General features: G+C 42.7%; 1 protein-coding gene across 1 annotated transcript in view; it reads right to left on the bottom strand.

Annotated features, from left to right (window-relative positions):
• Positions 1-1,706: 1,706 nt before the first annotated feature.
• BMERB1 (bMERB domain containing 1) overlaps positions 1,707-22,568 on the bottom strand; it is a 188,330-nt gene continuing 167,468 nt past the window's right edge. The window contains exons 3-6 of the mRNA XM_077275119.1: positions 13,888-13,961; positions 11,763-11,877; positions 6,403-6,485; positions 1,707-4,873 (exon numbers count right to left, since the gene is read on the bottom strand). Coding sequence (XP_077131234.1) covers positions 4,761-4,873; positions 6,403-6,485; positions 11,763-11,877; positions 13,888-13,961 — 385 coding nt within the window. The 3' untranslated portion in view covers positions 1,707-4,760. The remainder of the gene's footprint in view (positions 4,874-6,402; positions 6,486-11,762; positions 11,878-13,887; positions 13,962-22,568) is intronic.

Raw genomic sequence — 22,568 nt, 5'->3', positions numbered from 1 at the left:
TATTACACACCATATATACTCGAGTATAAGCCGAGGCACCTAATTTTGCCACAAAAAACTGGGTAAGCTTATCGACTCGAGTATAAGCCGGGTATGTATTGTCCCCTCATCCCTATCCTGGTATGTGTGGTTCCCCCCCATCCTGTCCTGCTCTGTGTGGCTCCCCCTGTTGTATGCATGGCTCCCCCAGTCCCATCTTATATGCATGGCTCTCCCATCCTGTATGCATGGCTTGGCTCTCCCACCCTGTAAGCATGGCTCCCCCATCCTGTATGCATGGCTTGGCTCTCCCACCCTGTAAACATGGCTCTCCCATCCTTCCATCTTGTATGCATGGCTCCCCCATCCTGTATGCTTGGCTCCCGTCATACCTTTCTCACACCGCGCGGCGCTGAACTTCCCGACATCTCTTTCCTGCCGCAGCTTCTTCCTGTGAGCGGCCACGTGGTACCGCTCATTAAGGTGATGAATATGGATGCATATTCATCATCACGTTAATGAGCGGTACCACGTGACCGCTGAGGACAGGACGAGCTGCCGGCGCTGAGACGGAGTTGCAGGCACCGCTGGAGGAGGGTGAGTATGTCATCTTCAAGGGGGGGGGGGGGAGATAGGTGGGTGGGGGGGCAGGTGGTTGACCCCGGACTTTATTTAAAATAAAAAAAAAAAAAAAAAAAAAAAAACTTGCTCAAGTGCACCCCCCCTGCATCCTGGCACCCTAGGCACGTGTCCTCAAGTGCCTAGTGGCAAATATGGCCCTGCTGGCCAGTGAAGGTCTCAAAGAAGAAAAAATAATGACATGGCCCCCTTGTTCACCTGATCTGAACCCCATAGAGAACCTGTGGTCTCTCATAAAATGTGAGATCTACATGGAGGGAAAACAGTCCACCACTCGGAACAGTGTCTGGGAGGCTGTGGTGGCTGCTACACGCAATGTTGGTCGTAAACAGATCAAGTAACTGACAGAATCTATGGATGGAGGCTGATGACTGTCATCATAAAGAAAGGTGGCTATATTGGTCACTAATTTTTTTTTGGGTGGGTTGTTTTTGCATGTCAGAAATGTTTATTTGTAAATTTTGTGCAGTCATATTGGTTTACCTGGTGAAAATAAACAAGTGAGATGGGAATATATTTGGTTTTTATTAAGTTGCCTAATAATTCTGCACAGTAATAGTTACCTGCACAAACAGATATCCTCCTAAGATAGCCAAATCTAAAAAAAAAAAAACACTCCATCTTCCAAAAATATTAAGCTTTGATATTTGAGTCTTTTGGGTTGATTGAGAACATAGTTGTTGATCAATAATAAAAGTAATCCTCTAAAATACATCTTGCCTAATAATTCTGCACACAGTGTAAGTGACAGTAGAGTTCTAGTCCTAATCCTCAATACCAAGGTATACGTGTGCGCAAAATGGCATTTATCTAACATTTTAAAATGCCTAAATGTTTTTTTTTTTTTAATATATATGGTAGGACAACCAACTGCATACAATCGCCACTGCTGATGGTGATCCTAGAAGTAGAGACTGGTGGGGATTTTTTTTTTTGCGAAAATGGTAGAGGGGGGAAAAATAAGAATAAACCCTTTTTATGAGAACCGATCTCCTCGGAAAAACTATATTTTGCCTGGTATTTTCTGAAAGGTTAAAGTATTGATACAAAAAAGTTAGATCTCCCATAAATGAAGGACAACACTTGAATCAAAGTTTTTGCTTTACTTAGTATGAGAACACAAATGCTTCTTCCTGTTTCATTTTGTTCATTGCCATCTGCTTAGACCGCAGATGAAATGCCGCAGTGCTTACATTTTACAAACGTATAATTTTTCATTTTTGATATCCACAAAGATACAAATAATTTTATTTACTTACAGACTGAACTTCACAGTATAATAGATCCTAAGACATAAATATTCTACTGCTTTCATATACAGTGATCTTTGCAGGGTCCAAGGAAATACTTTTAGAAATTCTACAAATTGTTTGGAATCTTTATTTTACACTTCTAATTCCTAAAAATATATTTGCGTTATATTCTTAAAATCAAAGTTAAAAATACTTTAAAATTAAATATAGCTAAGGATCATTTCATCTAATTGTATGTTATATAGTACGAGAACCCTGTTCTGGTTACTGTCATGTCATCAACTTAAAAGTGCAATATAGAATTGAAAAATCAACACTCGGGGAAAGAAAAATCTGCCAAAGAAAGACTATGCATTTGGCACAATGAGCTGCCTCTAGCCTTTAGGGGACCATGTCTCCCGCAGTCAGCCATCTGGGGGGAATGGCGTTAATCATAGCTTTTTATACAATGAATTTTTTTTCCTACTATACAACCTTTTCAGTTAAATGGAGCTTGTACACCCAATCTGGTATTTGCACCCACACTCACAGGCCATCAATGATATAGAATATAGTCCTACTACTGCAGCTGACCATAGATCTAAAGATTTAATTTGAATCTCCAGCTTTTCCATTTCTTGGCTGTCCCCCAAGTTTTGTTACAAGTATGTCCATACAATTTTTGCACTTTTTTTGAGAAAACAAACTACTCCATGCCTGCTTCCTATGCACACTTATCAGCCATAAAATGACATATGCTTCAGAGAGAATTTAGAAATCAAGTCAAAACTTTGAACTCTTCATTAGGATTCTCCAAACTACAAATTTTGCATTGTGACTAGGAGGGACCTTCTCCATGTAGGAGCAACTGGGACTGTACAATGTTTACGATATTGCTCCTTATTTCCTTCTTCCTGTAGATCATCCTGGTGCCATTTTTTCCACTGCTAAGCAATGCACACATGGTTGGCCATTGTAGGCTCCTTCAGAGGTGAAAACTGGTTTAGCGCTTGACTGATCTTTGGCTGTGCCGCCCTAGATAAAGCCCGCTGTGGTACACTGCCGTATTTGACAACTTTCGAACATATGTTCTTTTTTTCAGTACTTTGTACTAGATGAGTGCTCTCAGTAGGATCGGACAGATGGACCAGCCTTTTCCTCACCCATCATTGAGCCAGGACCATGGTCACCATTTCTGAATCCTGCTTCAGTTTCTGGTAATATGCCCCAAATTAGCTCTTGTCAAAGTGGCACAGGTCCATACGTGGTCCTCTTTCTCCTGTTTCCAACTTAACTTCAAAATCTGTCTGCTCAGGTGCTGCATCCGATATCCATTACACCTGTTACAGCAGCCGTTGCTATGGAATAATCAGTGATGGTCAAATTATATTTTTTAATGGTTGATTGTTATATGTCTGCATTGCTTCAAAATGCTAGTTGGGTGGTGTAGGTGGTTGCTTTTGGTCTCTGGAGCATGGAAGTCCAGGCCTTAAATCAAAGCTCTTCTTTAGTAAGCAATTGCCCCTTCAGGTTCTGTGCCAGTGTATGCTTCTCTCACACTAGTGTCGGGCATGTTCGGGAACGAATCAAACGGCATGGTGCCAAAAATGATTGGATAGATCTAATGTAAACTTGTGCTAAAATTATGGACTTATTGACCGCTAAAAATATATGGTGGGAAAAGCACAAATGTCACAAAATATCCAACAATATGAAGGTTTTCAGTTAAAATATCTATTTACCAATTGCTCCTCTGACTGCTAAAAAATGGATCTTTATATCTATGGCCAGCTTTTCTTAAGTGAGACTTTCATGGTTCCTTCCTAGCTATTTTGATTCCCCCATCCCCAATAATCTTCTTTATTTACAGGGTGTTTCCTGGCCAATTTTTTCATAGGTTTATGAAGCATTCAAGAGAAGTCAAAATGTTGAGTGATAAATTTGAAATCCTCATAGACATGTTTAGCACCCAATTCTGTACCAAGTGCAAAAAAAAAAAAAAAAAATAGTGCCCATAAAATGACAAACAAATACTCAAACTATTGGATATGTTATACAAGACCTCAAGCGACCCTGAAAAATATTAGTATCAGCATGGATGGTGCCATGTTGATCTACACCTTCTCCAATTAGAAAAGAGTCAAATTTCGGGTTAGTAAAGCATTGCTTTGACACAAGGGTTCTAGTAACATTAAAAAAAACAAACTGATAAACATTGACAAACTATATAAATGTGAGTTACCCTTAAATCCTTTGTTTTCACCAAGCTCAGACACATGTTGGCCACTAAAATATGGAATAGCGATGCCTTAGAGTCAGAATTACTCCTTCTGATAGGTGATGCTGAAAAATAGACCGGTTGAAGAACTAAAACAAATATTTTTTTTTCATGAATATTATAAGGTTATTTTATGTAGAAAGGTCAATAAATATGAGTTTAATATATATTATTTGTTATTGACTGTAGTTTTTGGTCAAGTCGGGCAATGCTAAAAGGTCAATGGCAGTTTTATTAAAGATTGATATGTGACTCGTTGGCGTTGCAGGTCACATGTATGAGCTGTACTCGGTCTTATTTGACAGCGCATGTTAATTTCTCGAAAGGAGACCAGAACACAGACTGCTATTTCTACTAAGTAATCACTCAGGCTGGTACAAAACAGTGCTGCTTGCTGGCCACCCTATAGACATATATATGTAGGTATCTTGGTACATACACGCTCCTCTTAAACATGCTCATTGAGTGATCCATGCGACAGCGAGGGATTCACTATTGATACACTATTGGTAAATGCGTTCCTGTAATATCTACAGCACGAACAGTTCTGGTAGCAGGGTTCTAGATGCATCGAACCCTCTGCTAAGGAGCCCGTCATCTTGTAGGAGCCTTCAGACGACCGAGGCTGTGTGTTACATCACGCTGCACTGGGTGGTGCCACAGCAATCTTTCAGGATGGCCATTCCTGTCTTTGTTAGAGAAGGTTTAGTTGGTGGGAGTTCAGTTTTCTTCTCTGGAGATGTACCTGCAGCATTAAATATGACATTTCCATCAAACAAATAGTGCATATCATTGAGATCTTTTCGGAAGAGAGAAAACACAGTAGTTTCACAATAAATGATTTCACCCAACCACTAAACATGAGTGGAGAAAAAGCTTTGGTGCCATCATTCATATTCTCTGAAAAAAGGCCAAAAAAGCAAAAATACTGCCAGGGTATGGAAACTTTTGAGCACAACGTTGTGTGTGTGTATGTACTGTATGTATGTATATGTGTGTGTATATATAATCTCTCTACGCCCCAGAGAACCCTGTAAGAACTGCCCCTTGGCAAAATCAAAGCATTAGCACAAAAGAAATAATCCATATATCTCAAAGCATATGGCAAAATCTTAAAGAAAAAAACGCATTCAGAGGATAAAATAAAAGCAGAGACTGACCTGCTGATGAGCCTTTATTAAAAGGGGTTGTCTCGCTTCAACAAACTTTATCCTATGAGCTCAATTATGTGTATAAAAAAAGCAAACTAAGTTTTATATGACCTCTCAAGAGTCCAGAATTGCCCCAGTCTCTGTTAATTGGCTGCAGTGGCGATGTTGCGTCGACAGTACTGCAACCAATCACTGAACTCAGTGGCTAGAGATGCCTACATTACTAGGACCGCTGAGCTCTTTGACTGGCTGCATCGCTATCTACTTGACATTATTGCTGGTGCAGATCAGCATAGACTGGTGCACTGACGGGGACACATCAGTGGACCCAATGTGAGTAAATAAATCTCCATTTTGTTTATTTTTGTACTCCTAAAAGAGCCTAGGGTGGACAACCCCTCTAATTCAGCTAAAACATTCACTTTAGGTTGTACTATAAAAAAAAAATTTTGACATCACAACATTATTCTTGTCACTTATACTTTAAATGTTAATCCAAGTTCAGTGTGGAGTAATTGAATGGGCTCAGTTCACCTAATTACACAAGTTCTAGGTGGTAAAGTTTCTCTAAACGCCAAGCAATGTCTATAGGTTGACCTCAAGGAGAAACTTTACCCCCTAGACTTCCATCAAAGGCCTCTCACCCATCCGACCAGTGTCCTACTCTGCACTGGACGAGGGTCAAGAACCCCACACAGCTTTCTGCAGATGGAGGTCTTCTCCTGTAGGAGAAAACTCCAGTTTGGCTGAAGTCATGAGTAGTGATGAGCTAATATACTCGTTACACGAGATTTCTCGAGTATGCTTGGGGGTCCTCCATTTTTTAGTGCTCGAAGTTTTAGTTTTTAGCGCCGCAGCTGAATGATTTACATCTGTTAGCCAGCATAAGTACATGTGGGGATTCCCTAGCAACCAGGCAACCCCCACATGTACTTATGCTGGCTAACAGATGTAAATCATTCAGCTGCGGCGCTAAAAACTAAAACTGAGCACTAAAAAATACTCAGAGGACCCCCGAGCATGCTCGAGAAATCTCGAGTAACGAGTATATTCGCTCATCACTAGTCATGCGGCAAGTCATTTTATGGTCAACATGGACATACTATGATGGACAAGTACTCACTAGTAGCTGGTTTTGTGACTTTGTCCAGTGGCTTTAATTTGATGCGTAAGAAGTCTGCAATTTCCTTGTCTTCTTCTTTTTCTCTGTGATAAAAAAGCAGAGCTATGGACATGTGTACACATACCGGTATATTTCATACCACAAACACTGCAAAGAAAGTGGTGCCAGATGAAAGGCGCAATCTCTAGCTCGTATATTATTATGAAGAAATGTCCTTGTAAAGTCTCAGGAATATGATAACGGTGAATCCAGGCTCTGATTAATGCTGCCCATGGTTTGGGCAGCATCAATTGGGTGACAGGTTTCCTTTATTCTACAGAAGATAAGGAATTTGGTCAACATGGGGAGACTTTCTAGTTGGGGGGTCCTGTTGATGACCGTAACAAGTGTCACGGGTTTACCGCGACAGAGGAACACCGCAGTGTCTGATTTCTCTTCTCCTTCATATTAAACAGTGCAGGTTTTTTTTTTAGCAGTGCAGGGGTTAATCTGCTCAGTTGAGAGCTCCTGGGAGCTTTCCCGCATTAAGGCTCTCAGCTGTGCACTATTACCCATTCCCATCTCCTATATAATCTGGATCCTGGCTAGCATTCATTGTCATAGCTAACTTATGCTATATGGCTGGAGGTTGTTATTGGTAATTATTAGAAAAGGCGTTTGGTAGATTTATCTGTGGTAGTTGCTAGGTGTGTGTAATAGTTCCCTTTCTATTACTTTGGTTTAACCCCATCCTTCACTCCTTGGTGGATTCCTCTGGTATATGTGTGAGTATATTTGTATGTTTGTTATTTTTTGTTACCCCTGTTCATGTTACCTTATTAGTCTCGTTGGTGTACTACGATATACTAGTACTCCCCTCTTGCCTGGGTGAGGGAAGGGTAGAGACTAAGGGCAGATTCAGGAGCTAAGGCAAGGTAAGTGGCCCCGGAGTCTTCACCATCAGAAGTAATCCAGGAAACAGGGCCAGCTAGGGCACCCCTAGCGTTAGGGACAGGGAAGGAGCCCCTGGTCCCAGGACATCTGACAAGAGTCATGACAGTGTGATCACGTACAACAGATATAGCAAGAAGGAAGATACTGGAGAGTTAGTGTCAGAAGCTAAAGATGTTGGGGATTCAGAGAGATTGAAGAGAGGCCAATGTAATTCCACAGACCGTGAGAAGGGGATAGTCGAGCTTAAAGAAATGAAGTTCAGGAGCCATTCTGTGTTGAGTGAGTCACCTGGGAACAGTAAGGTTGCACGGAGCATCAAGTGTGGGCTGGGTCCATGGAGTCACTAAGAGATAATGAGATTGCCTGAAAGGACACTGAAGAATCGTGCTGAAGCCATATTATATAGATATAGAAAGCAGAAGGATGTGGGGCTGGATGTGCTATTGTGAGTCTGAATTGCAACTGAAACATTTCGTACCGCTATCTGCGTCTGACAAATAATCTTTGTTTGTTCTAAACAGAAGCTGTAAGACTAAGAATCGTGACGGCTATTATGTGCACTCACTTCTACCTATATTCTACAGTAAGTCGTTTTTGTTTTTTAAAAAAGGTTAGAGTTTCTTCTGTCATCCTGCAAGTAATACCTCCCAAGAATTAAACCATGCAATGGCCACCTAGGGAGGAGTAATAAGCAGTAGACGCCCTACACACTTTAGAATGTTTGAGTCACTGATGTTTTGGAGAGCGGTTTCATGCCATTCACCTGTTTGGCTCCTACAATAAACTACCAATGGTGTTAAGCAACCTCTATAGGAGTAAATAACGTCTAGAAACCAAATTGCCAAAAGGTGCATAAAACTCTATCTTAAGGAGTGTTAATGAAACTTTTTTCATATTCAATTAATATCTATATTAAACTATAGCCTCAATCCCCTGATGAAGCTAGGTAGGTGAAACATGTTGGGGGAGGCTATGAGCTATATATTTTTACAGCTAATGTGGCTGTATACTTACTTATTTTTTCAGGAATCAATTATTGAATCCTGTATTTGACTTGATTTCATTTCTAAATAGAAATAGAAGCTTCTTCTCAGTGTATCAAGATTGAGGTATCTCTGTTGTACATTCCCTTGGGAACATCCCTTTTACAGTTGAGGTGTTCAGTATCAGGGATACTGTCGATTTTCATCTGTTCCTTATGTAGGGCCTTTAGGGTTACCATAGGGACAGTCAACGTTTGAGCAGGGGCGCCTTCTCTCATCACCTCTTCATAGGGTGCCCGATCTCCGCAAACAGGAAAGTGCTTCTAGGATCTAGAATATAGGGTCAGATCACCTCTCTGACACTATCTCTGATAGCACTTTTACACTTTTTTCACTTTTGTAGGGTCTTTTTAGAATATACTTAACAAATGTTTATCTATATAATCGTTTAAGGGGTACTTCCGTCTGTTTGTCTGTCTGTAACAGAAATCCCCCGTCGCTGATTGGTCAGCGACAGTCAGTGACAGGCTTAGTCCGGCCGCGAATTGGCCCCTCCCTACTCTCCTCCAGTCAGTGCCAGTGTGTCGCCCCATCCCGGACCAACTTTTTACTATTGATGCTGGCTATGCAGCATCAACAGTAAAAAGATATAATGTTAAAAATAATAAAAAATCATGCTATTCTCACCTTCCGTCGCCTCTACAGCTTTCCCGCGCCTCGCAATGCTTTTGGCAGCTTCCGTTCCCAGTGATGCATTGCGAAATTACCCAGATGACTTAGCGGTCTCGCGAGATCGCTACATCATCACGGGTTATGGCGCGGGATTTAAACACCGCTTCGCTGATTGGTCGCCCCCGGCCGGCTGCGACCAAACAGCGACCATCCCGAACCAACTTTTTACTATTGATGCTGCCTATGCAGCATCATTAGTAAAAGGATATAATGTTAAAAATAATAAAAATTGTGATATTCTCACCTTCCGGCGTCTGCGGCAGCTTTTCCTGCTCCTCGCGATGCTCTGGTCCCACCGTTTCGCTGATTGGTCGCGACCGGTAGGGACCAATCATCAACATTGGCGTGGGATTTAAACACCGTTTCACTGATTGGTCGTGCCCGTCGGCCGTGACCAATCAGCGACATTGGCGTGGGATTTAAACACCGCTTCGCTGATTTGGTCACGCCCGGCCAGCCGCGACCACTCAGCGACATTGGCACGGGATTTAAATCACCCTTCGCTGATTGGTCGCGGCCAGCTGGCCGCGACCAATCAGCGGCAGGTGCTGTCCGGCCACAAATTGGCACGGGATTTAAACCACGCTTCGCTGATTGGTCGCAGCCGGCCGGGCGCGACCAATCAGTGACAGGCGCTGTCCGGCTGCGAATTGGCACGGGATTTAAATCAGCGACCATCCCGGACCAACTTTTTACTATTGATGCTGCCTATGCAGCTTCAATAGTAAAAAGATATACTGTAATGTTAAAAATAATAAAAAAAAAAAAACAACATTATATTCTCACCTTCCGAAGTCCGCTGCAGCCTTTCCCGCTCCTTGTGCTCCGGTCCCAAGAATGCATTGCGGCAATGCCCCGAGATCATGTGGCGGTCTCGCGAGACCGCTACATGATCATGGGTTATTGCTGCTAGGCATTACTGGGAACGGAGCGTCGCGATGAGCATCGGTAAAGGCCTCGGCTGGATCCGGGGGCCAACGGAAGGTGAATATATAACTGTTTTTTATTTTAATTGTTTTCTTAACAGGGATATGGTGCCCACATTGCTATATACTACGTGGGCTGTGTTATATACTGCATGGGCTGTGTTATATACTGCATGGGCTGTGTTATATACTGCATGGGCTGTGTTATATACTGCATGGGCTGTGTTATATACTGCATGGGCTGTGTTATATACTGCATGGGCTGTGTTATATACTGCGTGGGCTGTGTTATATACTATGTCGCTGTGCTATATACTATGTCGCTGTGCTATATACTACGTGGCTGTGTTATATACTGCGTGGGCTGTGTTATATACTACGTGGCTGTGTTATATGCGTGGGCTGCTATATACTACGTGGCCTGTGTTATATACTGCATGGGTTGTGTTATATACTACGTGGCTGTGCAATATACTACATGGCTATGCTATGTACTATGTGGCTATGCTATGTACTACGTGGGCTGTTATATACTACGTGGGCTGTGTTATATACTACGTGGGCTGTGTTATATACTACGTGGGCTGTGTTATATACTATGTGGGCTGTGTTATATACTGCGGTGGCTGTGTTATATACTGCGTTGGCTGTGTTATATACTGCGTTGGCTGTGTTATATACTGCGTGGGCTGTGTTATATACTATGTGGATATGCTATAGACTACGTGGGCTGTGTTATATACTATGTGGCTGTGCTATATACTACGTGGCTGTGCATTCTAGAATACCCGATGTGTTAGAATCGGGCCACCATCTAGTTTTTATTATAAGAGTTTTTTTTCCAGTAAACCGTATACTGACCTCAATACTATATATTTAACATCAGCTCATGGACTGCACCCTGATAGAGATACCGAACGAACACTGAATTAATATGTTTGTACTGATATATTAATAGTAGGTTTATTTGTCATTAGGGCATTACCAAATACCAGAGCAGTATATATCCACATCTGTGATTTCAATAGGACTAGTTTCTATGAATATTAATTGAAAATAAAAGTAAAGTTTTCATAAAATAGAAAAAACGGATAGCACTCACCGATTCTTAAAAATCTTGCTTTATTTCAACGTTTAAAACATCATGGCTAGGAGAATAGGTGAAGGAGTGTGTGAGCCAGTGCTGACAACAGCCGTTTCGCACTCAACAGCGCTTGGCCATGATGTTTTAAACGTTAAAATAAAGCAAGATTTTTAAGGATCGGTGAGTGCTATCCGTTTTTTCTATTTTCTGCATACTCTTTATGATGTTTTTTCTTGGATAAGCACCCGGTATCCTATAGTATAGTTGACGCATGTGTGCCACATATGTGATTATCAGACTTTGCTGCAAAGTGGTGCCGTCACCTTTTTTTTTTTTCTCTCGTTTTTTATTATAAAAGTAAAGTTTTATTAACAATCTCCCCCTTTGGGCAATTTTGTTATTATCACATACAATAACACCTATTGTGCAGCTTTCAGATAAAGCAACTAAACCTAAAAAACTTTGCTGAGCATTTAGATATATTACAGACACATTTTGGACTAACTTGTTTTATTAGAAAGGTCCCCCCTGACATCAAGCAGATGACAGTATGAACTGCTTCAGTGATCAGCTGTGATGTGTGTTGAAACCCAGCAGTAAGGGTTCAGTTTCCCTACAGCGCCTCTTCAAGAACTAGTGAGCATTACACAATTCTAAATAGTCTGTATAATTCTTGTTCCTTGTGAGTAGCTTGACACTCACCTTAACCGTTCAACCTCCGCATCATCTACAAGGAAATCCCTTTTCTGTACCAACTTCTGAATCTTCTGGATCAACTCATCTTCTCGTTTCTTCTGCACATTAGTTTTTTCCTTTTCTATAACACAGATCGGTGATTTGTGAAATGAATGGTTTTATCAGTGGTGCTTTCCTCTACCTATTATATAATATATCATATTACTATTCTATGTACACTACTTTCTATTTCAGATGAAGGTTTTCTCACTGGATTTCAGGCGCATTGAACGGAGCTATAAAGTTCCATCATTGGGTAATCGGTGGAGGTTCACAGAAATGTCTCCAGGCTATTACTGTTCCCTGCTTCATGAACTTTTGCTACATGCACAATTACATTGAGTTTCTACATGAAGCAAAGTCACGACATGCAGGTCTTATTCCTCGGCCTGATTTTGAGAGAAGCATTGGGAATGTGTGGGATGGGATTTGCCTGTGGATCCGTTGTCCTGCTTCCATTACACTTTAGTGCAGTCATTTTCCAGAAGATGTTCTCAGTAATCCTAAGGGATTTATAGCAGCTATTGTCAGGAGCAGGGATTCCCTATGGATGGTAGATTACTGCTTGTGACGTCTGGAATGGACGTGAAAAGAGAGTGGACCCTCTGGGTCACGGTACTGACGCACCCACGAGCGAGCGAACCCAGGAAAGCCAACCCCTATACAGGGATCGTTAGGAGCAGGCCCGAGGGGGTCAAATACCGCAACAGCTGGCACCAAGAGGGACGGCTCAGGAAGAGACTAGAGACGGAAGATGGGAGTGAAGAGGGAAAAACAAGCAGGACTGTTTGGAAAAGGGAAACGGGAACACAGAAGTGGACTACAGGAGACAGGGCTAGGAAATGGAGTGAGATAGGAGGATAACACAGGAAAGTAGCCTGCGAGAGCAAAATAGTCAAGAGCAGACGAGGAGTCAGAACCAGACAAGGCCTAAACTGAGCATGAGTAGCACATAATAATCAGGTGCCTCCAATATGGAGGAGACGCCTGATATAGCCCGAGCAGTTACCTGATTGGAGGACCCAGGACCAGGGAGGACGCAGGAAGGGTTAAGAAGAGGAAGGAGTGCGCCCCTGCGACCTAAGGCGCATGCGCGGAGCGGACACAGGACGGAGGGAGGAAGAAGCACGAGCACCACGCCGGAACCCCCGAACAGCAGGAAGATGAACCGGGGAACTGGCGCAATGCCCGGAGCGGTGGGCAGAGATGAAGAGGGAGGACCCGATGGAGGAAACAGCCGCAGCAACAGTGGAGACTGGTATGACACTGCTCGAGGACAGAGCCACCTTTCTTCTTTTATATGTTTGGTGGCTCTGTCCTTGAGCAGTGTCATACCAGTCTCCACTGTTGCTGCGGCTGTTTCCTCCATCGGGTCCTCCCGCTTCATCTCTGCCCACCGCTCCGGGCATCGCGCCGGTTCCCCGGTTCATCTTCCTGCTGTTCGGGGGTTTGTTTTATTCTTTATTTTTCTGCTTTTACACTAGAATTTTAAAATTCTAGTGTAAAAGCAGAAAAATAGAAAAATAAAGAATAAAACAAAATTTGTAACCTTCCATCTGCTTAGGTGTCCAGTGGGTGTCCCTACTTGCCGAGTTGTCACAAAGAATGAAAGGAGCAGATGTGCACATACTCAGCCTCTGCTCCATTCAGACGAGACTTATCTGGGCCTGGCCTGCGGGGTCCCTGCAGTCGGGCCCTAGGGATCTGTAGGTTACCCCTTTCCTTTGGGTAGGTAATAACTTTCAAGTTTGGAAAAAACTCTGCTATGCTGTTATGAGTTAATATTTTCTATTTTCTACTTTTAATTTTCTTTAAATTAGTAACTTACAAATAAAAAAAAAAGAGATCCGTAAAATGAATAAATCCTCATAGATGTCATGCAAGAAGCAGAAAACATTTTTAATTGCAAAACATGCCGCTAATATGTGTAATGTATATTTCTCTTTAATCAGGTTATCAGAACTATGAGTCACTTTCCCGTCATTACACCAAACTTCGGCTCGTTATTATGGAAGAAGCAGCTGTTTGCTTTAACTAACCAATTAAAACTGGTTCTACACATTTAGATTTTATGGCAAATTGGAGCAATTACCCAGCACATCCACCAAGCTCTGCAGTTCTTGTTTCAGGCTCATGATTTCCTTGCACAGCTGAATGTCATCAATCCTGTAAGACAAGATAGAAGAAAGATCTCGACATTAGGATAAATTAATTCTGTAATTTAGTTTACTGGCTTCACTTTGCACAGATTTAAAGAGGTTGTCCACTACTTTAACATTGATGGCCTATCCTCAGGATTGGTCATCAATGCCTGATCTGTGGGGGTGCGCACATTCACCCAGCTCCGTCAACGGAATAGTGGCCGCTGCGGGAACTTTACATCCACCCAGCTCCGTCAATGGATTAGTGGCCGCTGCCGGAAGTGCACATCCACCCACCTCCGTCAATGAAATAGTGGCGGAGGCCGAATACTGCACATCCACCCAACTTCATAACTGAGCATTTCTAGATGCAGCCAACATTGGGAACAGTTGATTGGTGGGGTTGCAGGGTGTCACACCCCCCCCCCCCGATCAGGCATTGATGACCAATCCTGTGGATAGGCCATCAATGTTAACGTAGTGGACAACCTCTTTAAAAGACTGTTGCATCTGAGATACAAAGGGAATTTGACATGAAAGGTTCATACCCATCACCGTAAGAAAAAAAACCAGTCCGATATTGGTCCAGAAAAGTGAGACAAGTCGTGTGCGATTTTCTTGTGCGATTTTCTTGTGCGTACAATGCGATTGTTATCACCTAGCATCCGATTTACATGCAAATGCGATCCGATTGCAATGCGATTTTAACATGAGCTTTTAGGCTACTTTCCCAGAAAGTAGCAGCGTTTTGGACGAAGCGTATTTTCGCTGTGTCCAAAGCGCTATGTTCTAATCATGCGGGTGAATCCACATGTTCACTGAACTATGCAGATTTATTGCATCCAATGCATATCTATTCTGGAAACTGACATGCTGCGGTTCGTAAACCCGCACCGCAGATGAGTTTACACAGTGTCAAATAGAAGAATAGTGGGTATTTGATTTCTATAAGTCCCATCCACTCTGCTTGTACTGTAAAACGCAGCATTTTGAACACAGTGCAAGTGGGCTGATAGATATACAGAAAGATAGATATAAATATGTGAGTGAGATATACAATCAGTGCTTTGCATGTGTAGCTTGTTGTACATGTCTTTTATTAATAAATTATTTTCTGAAAAAATGTTGTGGGGTCTCCCGAAATTTTATTAACTAGCAGGGGGAAAGAGGACAGCTAGGGGCTAATGTTTATAGCCTGGGAAGGGGGTAATAAACATGGAGCTTCCCTGGCTATTAATATCAGCTCACAGCTCTATACTTAGCCTTTACTGGTTATTATAATGGGGGACCCCCACAAAAGATGACGTATGGTAGGCCTATAATTAATAGCCAGCAAAAGTTAAGCAGACAGCTGTGGGCTGATATTAATAGCCTAGGAATGGTCATGGATATTGGCCACATCCCAGACTAAAAACATTAGCTCTCAGCCGCCCCAGAAATGGCACATCAATAAGACGTGCCAAATCTGGCATTTAGCCTCGCTTTTCCCACTTGCCCTGGTGTCATGGCAAGTAGGGTGATAGTATTGGGGTTGATGTCACCTTCGTATTGTCAGGTGACATCAAGCCTAGGGGTTAGTAATGGAGAGGCGTCTATAAGCTACCCCCATCACTAACCCCATAGTCAAATTGTGAAAAAAAAACACTCAGAAAAAAGTCCTGTATTTGAACAAATACACAGACACAGTAATTGACTCTAAATTAACAAAAAACACTTATATTCACCTTACACCAAATATACTGAAGCCAATGTCTCATGTAAAAGAATTAAAATAGCAAACAACCATATTCCTCACCTGTCTGCCGAGAAGATAATAATCCAATTGGCTTGCAACACGTCTAGCTCTGCTGCATCTAGATGGCAGGCTGCATTTTTCCATGATGCAACTATACAGCATGCAATCCAGCAGAGACACTGAGCTGTGCATGCTTGCTGAACTCAGCACCTCACGGTGACATGCTAAAGTTGAGTGGAGTCAATATCCAATTAACTCGTTTCACCTCACTGATGTGTGAGAACGTTCTCACGCTCACGGTGCCTTCAGAAAGGTTATCAGAGTTCAGCGCTCACGCTGATGTCATTGAGTGGAACTGAGTCCATTGGCTCTGAACTCCGATGACCTTTCTGACAGCACCGCAAGGGTGAAAACTTTCTCACACTTGGAGTGATGTAAGTGAGGTGAAATGATTTCATTGGCTATGAACGTCACTCAACTTTAGCATGTCACTGTGAGGCACTAAGCAAGCACGCGCAGTTCAGTGTCTTAGCTGGATGGCAGACTGTACAGTCACATCATGCAACAATGCAGCCTGCCGTCTAGATGTAGCAGAGCTAGAAGTGATGGCGGCCAATTGGATTATCTTCCTTGCGACAGGTGAGGAATATGGTTGTTTATTATTTTACCTATTTTACAGGGGACATTGGCTTCAGTGGGTTGGGCGTAAGGTGAGTGTAGAGACACAGGGTCAGTGGGTGCTCTCGGGCTGTTGGCCCCGCTGTATTTATTAAGACTGCATGGAACAGGGCTCATACCACTGAATGCCTGCTCTCGCTTCCCATGGGCAGAACACAGGGTAAGGATAAAACAGTGTGGCAATAATTTATTGAACCACCAAGACACAATAGCATATAGAACTGTCCAAGCAAATACCCAAGATGGTGCAAATTACAAAGTCTCACCCTTCCGCTGACTCACCGAGATTAGAGCTGCTTCCAGGGCTGACTACCCCCACCAGTGGCTCCCCTCTTCTGGTGAGCCCCCAGAGAGAGGAGGTAATGCCAAGCTTAGGAATCTAACTGAGCGAAGTGAGGTATGTGGTCATGTGACCTGATTGTCCCAAACTGGATTCTTTAAGATGTCTCTGGGGTTTCAGTGATGGTCAATGAAGCAGTCCTGTGTTCTTCCAGCTGGGACTGTGGTCCCCTAAGCTGACATCCTGTAGAGTCTCTTGCAACAGAGGAAAAGGTCTCCTTATGTAGTCCACAACTTTAACCAGCCTCCAGAGGTCAAAAGAAAGATGTGATGAGGGTACCCGCATTGTTCAATTATGTAATCTATTTGCATAGTTTTTCCTCTGTTTTGCAAGTCAACAAACTAGCTGGCCTGGATAATGTGTAATCAATCTATCAGCAAACATCATTGTTCAATGACCTTTTAGTCTCAGAGTGGGCCAAAATCCATGGCCCTTCCTAGACTATTAATATCAGCCCACACCTGTCTGTCTGTCCTTTGCTGGTTATTAATTATAGGAGACCCTACGTCATTGTAATAACCAGGAAAGGCTAAGTATACAGTTGTGAGCTGATATTATTAGCCTGGGAAGCTCCATGGGTATTGCCCCCTTCCCATGCTATAAACATCAGCCCGCAGCTGTCCTCTTTCCCTCTGCTGGTTAATAAAATGTTGGAGAACCCCACGCCATTTTTTTGGGAAAATTATTTAGTAATAAAATACTTGTACAGTAAGCTACACACACACTGGACTAATATATGTGATTGACATCTTTAGATCGAGTTATTCTATGTGTATATATCCATTCTATCCGTTCTATTCTGTCGGGTTATGCAGTGATTTTACTGTATGTGGCAGATGAAATGTCGGGTCTTCAAGGACATGGTTGTGTAAAAGTTGAACGGCACTTGCATGGTCCGAATACTGTGCAATTTTTTTTATCACACCCATTGACTTGCTTTGGCAAGTCTCATCTGAGATATGTGAACAATCGCTGCATGCCGCAATTTTTTTCTCAGCTTAGATCGAGCTGAAAAAATTGCAGATGAGCTGTGACTCATAGATTAATTTTAGTCAGAGTGTGGTTTGTTTGTTTTTTTCGGATTGCACTCATCCGTTTTTCTCGCAAATGAATATGAGCCGAACGGCCATTAATTGCAGTATGCCGCTGCTACATTGCAGCAGAATTCAAGTGAATGGGTTTGCACTGCAACCTGCAAAGTAACACAACCTCAACAGGCTGGTCACAAATAGTTGGATATTTTTTCAACTCGCTCGTCGCGATACTTTGCCTTTTGCATCAATGTGTTTTCAATATGCAGAGGGGAATAAGCCACTGACAGACCCAGAAGTAGACATAGACAGAATAAGGCATCTGTGTAAAAACAATAAATGGGCCCTTTGCAGTGTGATATCTTATCATAATGCACAATTCTAGCTGCTTTGGAGGTGGAAGTAGGATCCCTCACTAACAGGTCTAAAGACAAATTTAAGTAGTTCTTGAAAGTGAAAAATTAGTGCAGGAGTGAAGAATTGACTGATACAGAAAAAAGCAATTTTCTCAGTTCACTCGAACTAAGATTGTGAGGTATGGTATATACATGATGTCACTCTGCTTTAAGAAAAGTTTGGGTACCCATCAGGAACTGGCCTGGTCTGTTATATTTATAATGGCCAGGCTGGTCAGAACAAGAAGTATTGTATTATGATCTCCTGAGATACACGGTATCTAAGGTTTGAGGGTTTAACATTTTTACAGTCATGTTGCTTTTTTATATATTGTACGATGTCAGTAGTTGGTACTGTGGGAGTCAGAATGACAGATATAGGAAAACAAAACCTTAATTCAACCACCCACCGGAAAAAAATAGACTGAAGTGTAAAGAAGTTTTATTAGGAACAATATGGGATTATGGAAACATATTTTATATCCGTGTACGTGTTGCGGCAGCCACTGTGCCGCTGATAAATGCATACGGATCTCCTTAGGGGCTAGCAATATTCTTAAGACTTATAGCAGGTGGCTACTTTATTCCGCATATTGCTCCATATATCATAAAACATGCACAATCCACATCTACGAGGCTTCATATTGTTCGGAATAAGAAAATAAACTCTTACACAACATTGAGCAATTTGGAGAAGAAAGAACTCATCTGAAAACTGAATTATCATCATAAGCCAAAGCAGACGTTGTGGGGGCGAAGACTGTGACGCATAGGTCAGCACCGGAGGAGATGCGCCTGAAGAAATTGTGTTGTTTTTTTCTGAAACGTGAAATATGCCAGGTGTTCAGCTAAGTCACTAGCCTTTTTCGAGCCTTATATAAGAAATTATTTTCTAGCATAGGTAAAAACATCAAATAGAAAACCAATATGTTTTAAGGTCGGGAATCCATGTAGCGGTATTCTGCAATAACCATATATGTGAACTAGAGCAGTGAGTGAGCCAAGGAGAATCAATGAAAAAAATACTTGGTGCAAAAAAAAAGGGTCATGCTAAACACCTCATAATAAGGCTAATATTACATATAATTTAAAGTGAAACTTTTCTGGTATATCAAAAATCTGTCAGCTCACAACTGGTGTAGATATCACTTTCTGTTCCACTAAACTGCCTTGTATTACCTCCATTTTATCGTAACACATTCATGACGGGGCAGTTTTGCAATTTTGCATTTTCGCCTTTTTCTCCCCTTTTTTCAAGTGCTGCCACTTTTCTTACTTTTCTATTAACATAGCCATATGAGGGCTTGTTTTCTCCAGCGTCAGTTGTAGTTTTAAGTATTTTTATGACCATGTAATATAGTGAAAAATAGTAAAAAGATTCCAAGAAAGGAGAACTGGTGAAAACTGACCACAATTCCATTTGACATTGCTTTATTTTTATTTTTTAATTTATTATTTTGCGTAGCGTTCATTATTTGGTAAAAATGACCTGGTAATTTGAATAAACTCCATGTATTCGTCAACAAGTTTTAAAACTTGGGAAATGCTGATAATTTATAATAATACTTCAGTAACCATAGTATAAAACTAGCTAAAAGATCATCTAAAAACATTAACGCAGCAAACTTTGCTAAAACCAAAATTTGTGTCAGTCTCAAAACTTTTGGCTACGATTGTAACTATCTTGCCATCTCAAGGCTTGCAGCAGTAGCATAGTGCTGTCATTAGCCACAGCTCTGCCATTGAACTCACTTCACAAAGGCTATCATTGTGCAGAGCAAGACAGCAATGGAGGCTGGAATGGAAGTGAAGAGTACTCTCCTTGACTTGAATGCAGGGCCGGACTGGCCATAGGGCACTTCTGGCAAATGCCAGAAGGGCCGGTGCCAGTGGTGGGCCGCCCAATCCGCCGCCCCCGCCGTCGCATTCAACTATACCGGCGTATAGACGCCGGTACAGTTGAATGCAATGATGGAGGAGAGCGTCTACAGACGCTCCTCTCCCATCATTCCCCGCTCTGCCTCTGACACTGCGGGTGCGCGATGACGTCATATCATCGCGCACCTGCTGTGCCCCGGGCAGACTGCAGCTGCTGAGACAGGAGCAGGAACCAGGAAGCAACGCTGGGCACGAGGAGAGGTGAGGAGAGTTGTTTTTTTTTTCTGGACTGTGGGGCCATTCTCGGAGGAGGTGAGGGGAGGAAGAGAAGAGATGTGGGCTGTATATAGTTCTCTGTGGGCTGTGCTCTGTGCTGTATACTGCTGTGGGCTGTATATAGTTCTCTGTGGGCTGTGCTCTGTGCTGTATACTGCTGTGGGCTGTATATAGCTCTCTGTGGGCTGTGCTCTGTGCTGTATACTACTGTGTGCTCTGTGCTATATATAGTTCTCTGTGGGCTGTGCTCTGTGCTGTATACTACTGTGGGCTGTATATAGTTCTCTGTGGGCTGTGCTCTGTGCTGTATACTGCTGTGGGCTGTATATAGTACTCTGTGGGCTGTGCTCTGTGCTGTATACTGCTGTGGGCTGTATATAGTTCTCTGTGGGCTGTGCTCTGTGCTGTATACTGCTGTGGGCTGTATATAGTTCTCTGTGGGCTGTGCTCTGTGCTGTATACTGCTGTGGGCTGTATATAGCTCTCTGTGGGCTGTGCTCTGTGCTGTATACTACTGTGTGCTGTATATAGTTCTCTGTGGGCTGTGCTCTGTGCTGTATACTGCTGTGGGCTGTATATAGCTCTCTGTGGGCTGTGCTCTGTGCTGTATACTGCTGTGTGCTATATATAGTTCTCTGTGGGCTGTATATAGTTCTCTGTGGGCTGTGCTCTGTGCTGTATACTGCTGTGGGCTGTATATAGTTCTCTGTGGGCTGTGCTCTGTGCTGTATACTACTGTGGGCTGTATATAGTTCTCTGTGGGCTGTGCTCTGTGCTGTATACTGCTGTGGGCTGTATATAGCTCTCTGTGGGCTGTTCTCTGTGCTGTATACTACTGTGAGCTGTATATAGTTATCTGTGGGCTGTGCTCTGTGCTGTATGCTACTGTGGGCTGTATATAGTACTCTGTGGGCTGTGCTCTGTGCTGTATACTGCTGTGGGCTGTATATAGTTCTCTGTGGGCTGTGCTCTGTGCTGTATACTACTGTGGGCTGTATATAGTTATCTGTGGGCTGTGCTCTGTGCTGTATGCTACTGTGGGCTGTATATAGTTCTCTGTGGGCTGTGCTCTGTGCTGTATACTACTGTGGGCTGTATATAGTTCTCTGTGGGCTGTGCTCTGTGCTGTATACTGCTGTGGGCTGTATATAGTTCTCTGTGGGCTGTGCTCTGTGCTGTATATAGTTCTCTGTGGGCTGTGCTCTGTGCTGTATACTACTGTGGGCTGTATATAGTTCTCTGTGGGCTGTGCTCTGTGCTGTATACTACTGTGGGCTGTATATAGTTCTCTGTGGGCTGTGCTCTGTGCTGTATACTACTGTGTGCTGTATATAGTTCTCTGTGGGCTGTGCTGTATATAGTACTCTGTGGGCTGTGCTGTATATAGTACTCTGTGGGCTGTGCTGTATATAGTACTCTGTGGGCTGTTCTGTATATAGTACTCTGTGGGCTGTGCTGTATATAGTACTCTGTGGGCTGTGCTGTGTATAGTACTCTGGGCTGTGCTGTATATAGTACTCTGTGGGCTGTGCTGTATATAGTTCTCTGTGGGCTGTGCTGTATATATTACTTTGTGGGCTGTGCTGTATATATTACTTTGTGGGCTGTGCTGTATATATTACTCTGTGGGCTGTGCTGTATACTACTGTGTGGACTGTGCTGTATACTTCTACGTGGGCTGTGCTGTATACTACTGTGTGGTCTGTGCTGTATACTACTGTGTGGTCTGTGCTGAATACTGCTGTGTGGGCTGTGTTAGCTACAACGCGAGCTGTGCTATAGTATGCAGGCTGTGCTGTATACTATGCGGTTTGTGCTATATAATATGCGGGCTTTGCTATATACTATGGGGAGTATATTATATTCTATGGGGGAGGCCATGTTATGTACTATGTGGCTGTGTTATATACTATTGTGGGGGTATATTATATTCTATGGGGGAGGCTGCGTTATATACTATGGGGGGCTGCATTATATTCTATGGGGGGCTACATTATATATTATGGGGAGGTGGGCTGTATTATATTCTATGGGGGTTACATACTCTGGGGTGGCTGCATTATACTCTGTGGGGTGGCTGCATTATACTCTGGGGTGGCTGCATTATACTCTGGGGTGGCTGCATTATACTCTGGGGTGGCTGCATTATACTATATGTGGGCTGCATTATACTGTATCGAGGACTATGGGGAATACGTTATACTATATGAAGAACTATGGGGTGCATTATACTATGGGAAGTGAATTGTACTACATGGATGACTGTGGCGGTGCATTATACTATATGGAGCACTATGAG

This window comes from Ranitomeya variabilis, chromosome 7 (genome assembly GCF_051348905.1).
Source record: "Ranitomeya variabilis isolate aRanVar5 chromosome 7, aRanVar5.hap1, whole genome shotgun sequence".
NCBI lineage: Eukaryota > Metazoa > Chordata > Amphibia > Anura > Dendrobatidae > Ranitomeya > Ranitomeya variabilis.
Note: the sequence above shows the minus strand (reverse complement) of the source record. Positions and strands in the feature narration are given on the sequence as shown.